Source organism: Colossoma macropomum, unplaced genomic scaffold (assembly GCF_904425465.1).
Source record: "Colossoma macropomum unplaced genomic scaffold, Colossoma_macropomum, whole genome shotgun sequence".
Classification (NCBI taxonomy): Eukaryota; Metazoa; Chordata; class Actinopteri; order Characiformes; family Serrasalmidae; genus Colossoma; species Colossoma macropomum.
The window spans coordinates 30,317,096-30,326,545 of NW_023494803.1; the positions used below are offsets into that span (position 1 = coordinate 30,317,096).

The 9,450-nt window shown below is 36.7% G+C and overlaps 1 protein-coding gene across 1 annotated transcript; it reads left to right on the plus strand.

Annotated features, from left to right (window-relative positions):
- The first annotated feature begins 86 nt into the window (after positions 1–86).
- Positions 87–6,745, plus strand: spata7 (spermatogenesis associated 7). Its single transcript, XM_036594139.1, has 11 exons — positions 87–287; positions 816–908; positions 1,095–1,142; positions 1,385–1,506; positions 1,628–2,079; positions 2,334–2,379; positions 2,732–2,838; positions 4,285–4,335; positions 4,629–4,706; positions 4,800–4,857; positions 5,030–6,745. The coding sequence occupies exons 1-11, from the start codon at positions 245–247 to the stop codon at positions 5,558–5,560; spliced, it is 1,629 nt and encodes a 542-aa protein (XP_036450032.1). The 5' UTR covers positions 87–244; the 3' UTR covers positions 5,561–6,745.
- Positions 6,746–9,450: the final 2,705 nt, after the last annotated feature.

A 9,450-nucleotide genomic window follows, 5' to 3' on the forward strand; every position in this document is an offset into this window, starting at 1 on the left:
TTTGAATTATTCATGAGCGCGAGTCCATTACGTGCCTCCGTACGGCTCTACGCGTTACGTAATGACGGACTCCTAGCAACCGTCATGGCGACGAGGAAGCTTTGTGTGGCTGTAGCGCTGTAGTTGGCGAGGACGATGTGTTGGTCATTTAGGAGTTTTTAGTAGTTTTCACGTCATTGAGACTTTGTGGAGGTTTTATAATGTTGTATACTTTTGCACTAGTAGATGCTGTAGTAGTCTGAGCATGGGATACTTGGCTGAATTTCCAATCATGGATGCAAAGCGAGGTAATTTAACGATGAAGAACAGCTGAACCAGCAAGCTAACTAGCTAGCGCTGTAATCCGACTGTAACTGCGATTAATCTGATGAGAGGGAATTATTTTACCCACCTCATTGCTCATATTGCGTCATAAATATTGATCATATTGAGCAAAGGAAAATCCAGTATGGTTTAGAATTAAAAATATTAAATATACACGCTCTTTTTTTCTGATTGTTTTGGTCGGTTCGGCTGCACATTCGAGTCAGCATGACACAAATGTGATAAAGTTAATTTACTTCGATTCTATGGATTGTGTTAAGGCAGGGGTGCTCAGTCCTGGTTCTGGAGATCTGAAGACCACCCTGCAGATTTTAGCTCAAACCCTGCTCTAACACACCTAATTCATTGAATGAAGGCCTCCAGGGGCATCTGAGCAATAGAGCCAGGAGTGCTGGATCTGAACTTTCCAGGGTGGTGGATCTCCAGGACCAGGATTTGGCACCCCTGTATTAAGGTAGCTACATCAGTTAATTGTCATACTCCCTTTGCAGCATTCTGCCATGGCTCGACTGGCAATCTAACAAATCAGCACATTATTCAAGACCACATGATATCCCATTACAAAAAGATATACTCAGCAAAAGGTGAGTCTCCAGCATTATCATGTTAATCTCATCATCATAATATTGTTATTAATGTTGTTAATAATGATGATATCAGTAATGTTCCCAAACTCAGTTTCTTAAGTATTTTGCCTTTGGCCTATTTGTATATTTATTTTTTAATGCTTCCCCTTGATGCTTGTGCTGTTTTTTTTTTTTCATATCTAGCTGCAGTGGACTGCTCAGTACCAAAAAGTATGTGTCGCAGCATAAAATGTAAGTACAAGCCCCTACTTACTTTTTTCCCTGATAGCAGTAATGCATAGGTACAGAGCCATGCTGGTGACATCCCGTATAAATAAAAATAATGCGTGGCCACAACTTAGTAAGGCACGGGAACAAGATAATTATTACGGCTTAGTAAGGCATGGGAATGAGATCATTTACAAAGTCGTTAATATAGCGTGGCCATGCATTGTTTTTATTTATATAACCTTCACCTCTGCTTATGCACGCAGACATTGACCAAAAGCGGCGTGAGCAGATGAAAAAAGATATGTCTGAGAGGTCACAATCAGTAAGGTCCCTTTCACAGAGGAGCCTCAGGATGAATACCGTGACACCTTGCTCATCCAAAAATGTAAGATGATTTCCTCTAGTTCGTTCACATTCCTGTTGGGAGAAATGAGTGAAAAGATTCTGTTTTTGTGTGGGGGAGGCTTGATCTTAGGACTGAGTTTTTCTCCTTTCCTGTGCTGTAGACCAGACCAACTGTTCGAGGTGAAGAGAGTGCCCATTTCGACCTGGGGGGCTCCACCATGTCTTCGCCTAGATTCAACACTTCTTTCCATTGTAAGCAAGTCGTGTATGCTTCACAAATGACTGCAAGCTCTCAGAACTGCCGAACCACATCAGAATTTAGTTACAGGAGCCCAAATTCTCGGTGGCACCACCTCACTCCTTCATGTACCACATCTGCAAGTCAGAAGAAGTTTAAAAGCTTTCAGGATCCTACACAGAAAACCTACAGTGGTGATGTTCTCCTTAAACATGCTCACTGCTTCACTCAAGAAAAGCCATTCACCCCCAGAACGCTGAAATCAGATTGCAAGCCCACCCTGTCTACTTATCGGTATTACACTCCTGCTAGTAGGAAAGGAACAGACGAAAAGACCTCTTCTAAATTTCATCGACAAGACACTTACCATGGAAGGTACAATGTTATTTTTCCTGTTTAGAGTAGACTTTTCAACTTTTTTAGAATGGAATAGAATGGAATTATACTAATATTTTGAATTATACTAATATTTTGAATCATGTATGTAATGACTGTACTTTCTTTTACAAAATAATTTTAAAATGCATATAGTTTTACAGGTGTACATAATAACATAAAAAATAATAATAAATACAGTTAAATAACTGATGTTACATCCTGGTCTTTAGCTTTGTTGTTTATCTCTGCAGCACACACATCAAGCAAGGATCTTCAGCAGAACAGGACTCACCCCAGGTAAGTTTGTTTGGACTGTTATTGAGAAGATATTCAGTACCATCCTAATGTTGCATTTTACTGACAATATTGATTAAAATATTGATTAAATATGTCAACATATTGATGAAAAAGGCTATTTAATATTGGGATGCATGGTATCAGAATCCTATTGGTATTGGCAGATATTTGGAATAGGACAAATGCTTAGATATGACATACTTATCGTACTAATTCAGATGGATGTAGTCCTACCTTTTAAAAATGTTTATGTATTGGCATCATTATTAGCATCAGCAGATATTTAAAAAAATAGTGCAAAAAACGGTGCAATATTACAGGATACTGAAATTATGTTCTTTTCTCTTAACAGCCATACAACCTTGAGCATGAGTGGTCTGATGAAGAGACAAATGAATTTGGACATTACAGCACAGCAAACAAGTTCAGAGACGGTGATATTCTTTTTTCCTCCTCAAGGTAAAATGCTCACTCCTTTTCATACCAGCAGTACACTGTATTATGAATTGTGCATGTTATTTACAGAGTAAAATGTAAATAAAAACAGAAAGTAGTGATTACTAAATTCACTTTGACCTTTATTTAAATGAAAACAATATAAAGACAAGATATTCAAGGTTGCACCTTTGAGTCCTGCAACGTATTCCAAAAAATGAGACAAAAGAAATTTCAGACTAGAAATGTTGTGAAACATCCTAAACAGGTTATGCATTCATGCTTGGGTATAAGGAGCATCCAGGAGTCCTTTATGAGCAAAGACTTGCTGCTTTGCCGAGAATGCATCAGCAGTTTAAGAATAATGTTCCCCAATACGGATTTGCAAGGATTGTAGGTATTTCACTCTCTATAGTGCAGAATATCATCAAAAGATTTAGAGAATCCAGAGAAATCTCTGTGCGTAAAGGGCAAGACCAAAAAAACAATAATGGCTGTGACCTTCAATCCCTCACACGACACTGCATTAAAAACGGACATGCTTCTGTAATGAATATAATGAGAATACTTCAGAAGACCCTTGTCATTAAAAAAACATCAGTCATTGCATCCACAAATGCAAATTAAGACTCTGCTACACAAAGTGGAATCCATATATCAACAACATCCAGAAATACTGCCGAGTTCTATGGGCTAAAGCTTATCTGACGTAAAATGGAAATGTGTCCCGTGGTCTGACGAGTCCATCTTTTAAATTGTTTTTGGAAATAATCAACATTATGTTCTCCGGCTTATAGAGGAAAATGATCATCCTGATTGTTACCAATGCTTCAAAAGTCTGCATCTGTCACTGTATAGGGTGTTACTGGGTAACTTGCACATCTGTGAAGGTATCAGTAATGCTGAGGGAAACAAACACATTTTGGAGAAACTTATGCAGCCATCTAGATGTCCTGATTTGTTTCAGCAAGACGAAGCCACATTCTGTGTGTATTACAACAGCATGGCGTCATAGCAAGAGGGTGCAGGCGCTAGACTGGCCTGCCTGATGTCCAGACCTGTTTCTCATTGAAAACCTGTGGTGTATTAGGGAGTGCAATATAAAATGATGGAGACCTCAGACTGTAGAGCAGCTGAAGTGTTATATCAAGCAAGAGTGGTTAACAAATCCACTTTTCCAACTACAGTAATTGGTGCTTTCAGTTCCCAAAAAATGATTGAACATTGTTAAAAGGAAAGGTGATGTAACACAGCGGGAAACATGCCCCATAGCAACTTTTTTGCAACATGTTGCAGGCATCATATTTCGAACAAGCAAATATGTACAAAAACAAATAAATCTTGTCTTTGTACTGTTTTTAATTGAATGCAGATCAAAAAGGATTTGCAGATTATTGCTCTCTGTTTTTATTTACTTTTTACTACTGTCCCAGTTTTTTTAGAATTGAGTTTGTATTATGTGTTCTGCAGAGTATCACCTGAAGGAATGAGGTCCCCTATAATGAGAAAAGTAACAGCAGAGTAAGAACCTCTCATATCTACATATATGTGTAAAGCTTCATCAGGATCATGGTGCCACTGAAATGTGTGAGGAATGGCTACAAGCTGTAACTTGAAAATCCTGACTCTACTTTGTTAGCTTTTGTGAATCACGTAGTAGCAGTTGATTTTAAAGCTATACAGAAGAGCACATCCCACTACCACTGACATGTAAAGTGGTCTTAGTTGCATATACAGTGTTGTTTTGTGATTAACAATATTTCCATGTGTGTGGAATTTCTGTGTGTGGAATTTCTGTTGTTGTTTTTCAATAGGGAAGAAGAACTAATGTACCTGGAGTTTATTACTGATGTAACCAATGAGATTATAGCACGAGGGATCTATTCTGACAGGTTTTTGTGCGCTTATTTTGACCCTTTTAAACCCATAATTTAGAATTAGACTATAGAACATTTTAAAATGTGTACAATTCTTTCTTGTTACAGGGTGCTAGAGCGTGTTTTTGAGCGTCATATTGATATGAATAGACACAGATTAGATGAGGTGAGTATTCTTTTGGTGCATCCTAATATTCTACTTGTACAGTATTGACAGTAATCTACCAAATAATGAATAAATAAATCTTTACAATACAGTTTTGGGCAAACAGTCCATACAGTAATCGTGTTAAATGGTTGGTAACATTTTGTTCATCTTCATTCACGTTCATTATAAGGTCAAAATGCGCCACCTACTGGATGTTCTGCAGAATGATTTGCAAAGTCCCGCTGCTGCTCCTGTCATGGCTATTGAGAAGAGGGACAGGGACAGTTCTATGTTGTCTAGACACAAGTATTCAAGTATGGAGCAAGATCTGACATTAACCAATACAGATGATTCATGTCTTCTCCCTTACACACCCTTTGATAAGGACACTGAAGAACTCTGTGTAACTCCTTCATTACATTCCACACCAGTAAATTGCAGTGTCTCAGATCGAGCTGGTCTAATTACACAAGGAGACAGTGTGGACTTGGAGCTTGATCACCAAGAGAACAATGCAGTATCCCCAACTCCAAGTTTGGGCTCCCAACGAATGAACAAAGTAGAAAAACATCAAAACTGTACAGAAAACGATGAGTTGATGCAACAGCTTGATGAACTTGGAAGAAACATGGCTGAGTCCCTGAGAGTGTCTGAGACACATGGCTCACAAGAAGGCATTGAACAAGACTCTAAAGTAAAACTTAGTGATGATGAGTTTTGAACCATCTGTTGGTATTCAGTTGCCTTTCCAAAGGCACAATGTCGCACTGAAGATACGAGTTTTTTAGTGATTGCTGAATATTTTTCATCACGATATTGGATTTTAGTTTATTTAAAGAGGAATTCTACCATTATCTTTCCATTTTTCTGTATAATGAAATTGGTAAGATGTAATTCAGATGTGATTTGATGTGAAATGCTTCATTTAAGAGAATCTTATCGAGTCAGAATTGTTTACAGCAGTGGTGATAGGAACCAGACATCTGAAGTATTTAATGCGTCTAAAAGGTACCTCACAGGAAGCTAACATTAAATATGTTTACATATGTTGCATAATGCCCTAGACATTGTTTAATGATTGTTTTGAGATAAGAAACAATGCAGGGCGTTGTAAGGCAAAATAGTCATGTAAATGTATTTTTTTCAGGTTTGCCATTCTAGACATTACATAGTAAAACTCAGAAAATGTGTAGGTCCACTGATCATTTTGGACAATTAATAAGTTGTAGTTGTAGTTGTGACACCCTGGTTCTTAGAGTCTGTACGTTTCTCTACAATGAACCATTTTCCATCAAACCACTCTGAATGACTTTGTTTACATCTTTATTTAGAGAAATCAGTGGAATTTCCCTTTATGTGTCAAATTCAAGGTACTGTTGCAAAATTTCTCCCTGCTACATTGGTTAAAAACTCTGGTGCAATGCCATTACTGCTAAATAAGCACCTCAAAGGGAAGAGGTTTCTTTTGCAAGAGTCTTGTTTGCTACAGATTATTACATTCACTCCACAGCTGCTCGACATACAGAGTAATTTATTTCCACTAAACATTTCAGCAATATACAGTGCATTCTGTACATTTTTGGACAGTATGACTTTTTTTGGTTTTGTTCTCTTCTCTAACATGCTGGATTTTAAACGAAACGATTATTATACATCTCAGTTGCTTCTTGGCCAATTGTGTTGTTCTTAAACAAGAGAGCTAACAAGAGGTTCAGAACTGACTCTATGACGTATGCATCTGTCTCGGAAGGCCAAATAAGTATCAATTCCAAGACAGCAGGATATCACAAGGCTGACAACTCAGAATAAAGTGATGACAGAGCCTAAATCTTAGATGTGTCAAGATCAGCTGTTCAGTAGTGGCACCAGAAATGACCTGGAAGACCAAAGTACTGAATAATTAAGGAATGTCTTTGGTTATGAAAAAACCTTAAACACTGTATAACCTTAAACACATTTAAAAAAAAAAAGAAAGAAAGGTTAGATTTGTCTCAACCCATATGGAAAAAAATATATATACACATGTATTTTTAGATATTTGAAATATATTTCAAATACATTGCTGTCCATGCAGAAATAAATTCCAAACAGTAAAATGTATTTCAGAATATACTGCTATATTATTAACCAATTAACCAAATATATTTTCAAATACATTTATTTTAAAATGAATGGGAAAATATTATACATAGAAATGTACCATATGTAAACTTTTTTAAAACTACATGATTAAAAATAATAATAACAAATACAAATAAATGCATTTTTAAAACATTAACATATATATTTTTAGCTATTTTCATACAAGGCAAAAATATATTTGATAAATACATTTGGAATATATATTTTTTCCGTATGGGATATTTTCAGTGTGAGACTCTAATTAACTCCAAATGCGTTTTTCATGACCTTATTTAAAGTTATGAGAGTGTTTCAGCCTGGATTGCTTCTTGAGGCACAGTACATGGTAGCCAATCAGAACAAAGAGCATTTACATTATATCAGTCCTAAATGTGTAATAAAAATTGGCTGTTTAATTCTAAGGAGTAAAGGGAAATTGGAAAATAGTGATGTAAAAATGAATTATGATATGAGTTTTTGGTGCATAAAACCACACAATTCTCTTAAGTGGACCACAAGGAAAATATACAATAGAAGTAAAGGTAGGATATTCGCTCTTTAATGCTTTTTTCAGTGGTAAAGGCACCCAAACCAGTTTGGTAGCAAGAAGCTGGATTCACCACTGGCACTGCAATTTAGTCCAAGACTGGGCTTACACCATATCAGGGAAACCAGCCCATTAAGTTATTTTACTTCACTTAGCAGTTTATTTTGCAGTTTATTTAGTATTATTGCTGTATAAATCATATATAATTCGCATTTTATGTGCACAAAAAGTCTAAATTTTTTTTTTTTAAATCTATCAGTATTGGTATCAGGATATTACTTTTGTTAATACTTGGTATCAAAGGAAAAAGAAAATTAGTGGTATTGGCCAACCCAATGTCTATCTCTAAACCATGTGTTCTTTTAAACTGATTTGTTCAGTAAACTGGTGGAACTGATTAAATTAGATCTCATTTTTGCAGCATCCACAGAATGTTTACATTTACATTTTGGTAGACTTATAAAGCTTGAAAAATAATCTTTCACAGTTAAGAACAACCTATGTCTGAAATGACATGCATTTTCAGTCTCTTGACCAGGGCTATCCAAAATTGGCCCATGAGGGCATTTGATTTGGCCACTAGAAATTACCCTATCCCAACCCCCTTATCCAATGAGAAAACAAACACTTATTTTATAATAAATATATACTTCTAAATTATAATTTTCCTTTTAAAAACTGAATTAAATTTTTTAAAGCATTTTGGCAACAAATTAGTGTCTCATATGGAAAACTGATATTTGGCAATATATGGATGTTAAATATATGACATATATTACCATTTATGGATTTCCCTAATGTCCAATGGTCATATGGACATATACACCGATCAGGCATAACATTATGACCACCTCCTTGTTTCTACGTTCATTGTCCATTTTATCAGCTCCACTTACTATATAGGTGCACTTTGTAGTTCTACAATTAAAGACTGTAGTCCATCTGTTTCTCTGCATACTTTCTTAGCCCCCTTTTACCCTGTTCATCAGTGGTCAGCACCCTGACAGAACAGGTACTATTTGGGTGGCGGATTATTCTCAGCACTGCAGTGACACTGACATGGTGGTGGTGTGTTAGTGTATGTTGTGCTGGTACGAGTGGATCAGACACAGCAGTGCAGCTGGAGTTTTTAAACACTGTGTCCACTCACTGTCCACTCTATTAGACACTCCTACCTTGTCAGTCCACCTTGTAGATGTAAAGTCAGAGACGATAGCTCATCTGCTGCTGCACAGTTTGTGTTGGTCATCCTCTAGTTCTTCATCAGTGGTCACAGGACACTGCCCACAGGATGCTGTTGGCTGGATATTTTTGGTTGGTGGACTATTCTCAGTCCAGCAGTGACACTGAGGAGTTTAAAAACTCCAGCAGCACTGCTGTGTCTGATCCACTCAGACCAGCGCAACACACACTAACACACCAGCACCACGTCAGTGTCACTGCAGTGCTGAGAATGATCCACCACCCAAATAGTACCAGCTCTGTGAGGGTCCATGGGCTTCCTGACCACCGAAGAACAGGGTAAAAGGGGGCTAATAAAGTATGCAAAGAAACAGATGGACTACAGTCTGTGACTGTAGAACTACAAAGTGCGCCTATATAGTAAGTGGAGCTGATAAAATGGACAATAAGCATAGAAACAAGGAATTGGTCATAATGTTATGCCTGATCGGTGTATGTGACATATATGCCAGCTTATTTGGAATCTCTCTTTTTAAATATGTGACATACATTTTAGTCATTTATCAATATATACAAGCCTATATGTGTCACATATATTTAATAACATTTGACAGAAAACATTATTCATTTATGGATTGTATTATATTACTCTTATATGCTAGATTTGTATTATACAAGATATTTTTTATTGAATTTATGCTGCTTTTGTATTTCATTTTGATATTTTGCTTTCAACTTGCATTAAAAACAAAGCATGCAAT

Bases quoted from the DNA above. Each gene is read 5' to 3' on its own strand.
- spata7 (XM_036594139.1), top strand. From the start codon at position 245: ATGGGATACTTGGCTGAATTTCCAATCATGGATGCAAAGCGAG. The intron at 909-1,094 runs GTGAGTCTCCAG...TTTCATATCTAG, and splicing joins AAAGATATACTCAGCAAAAG to CTGCAGTGGACTGCTCAGTA. The intron at 4,707-4,799 runs GTTTTTGTGCGC...TTCTTGTTACAG, and splicing joins CGAGGGATCTATTCTGACAG to GGTGCTAGAGCGTGTTTTTG.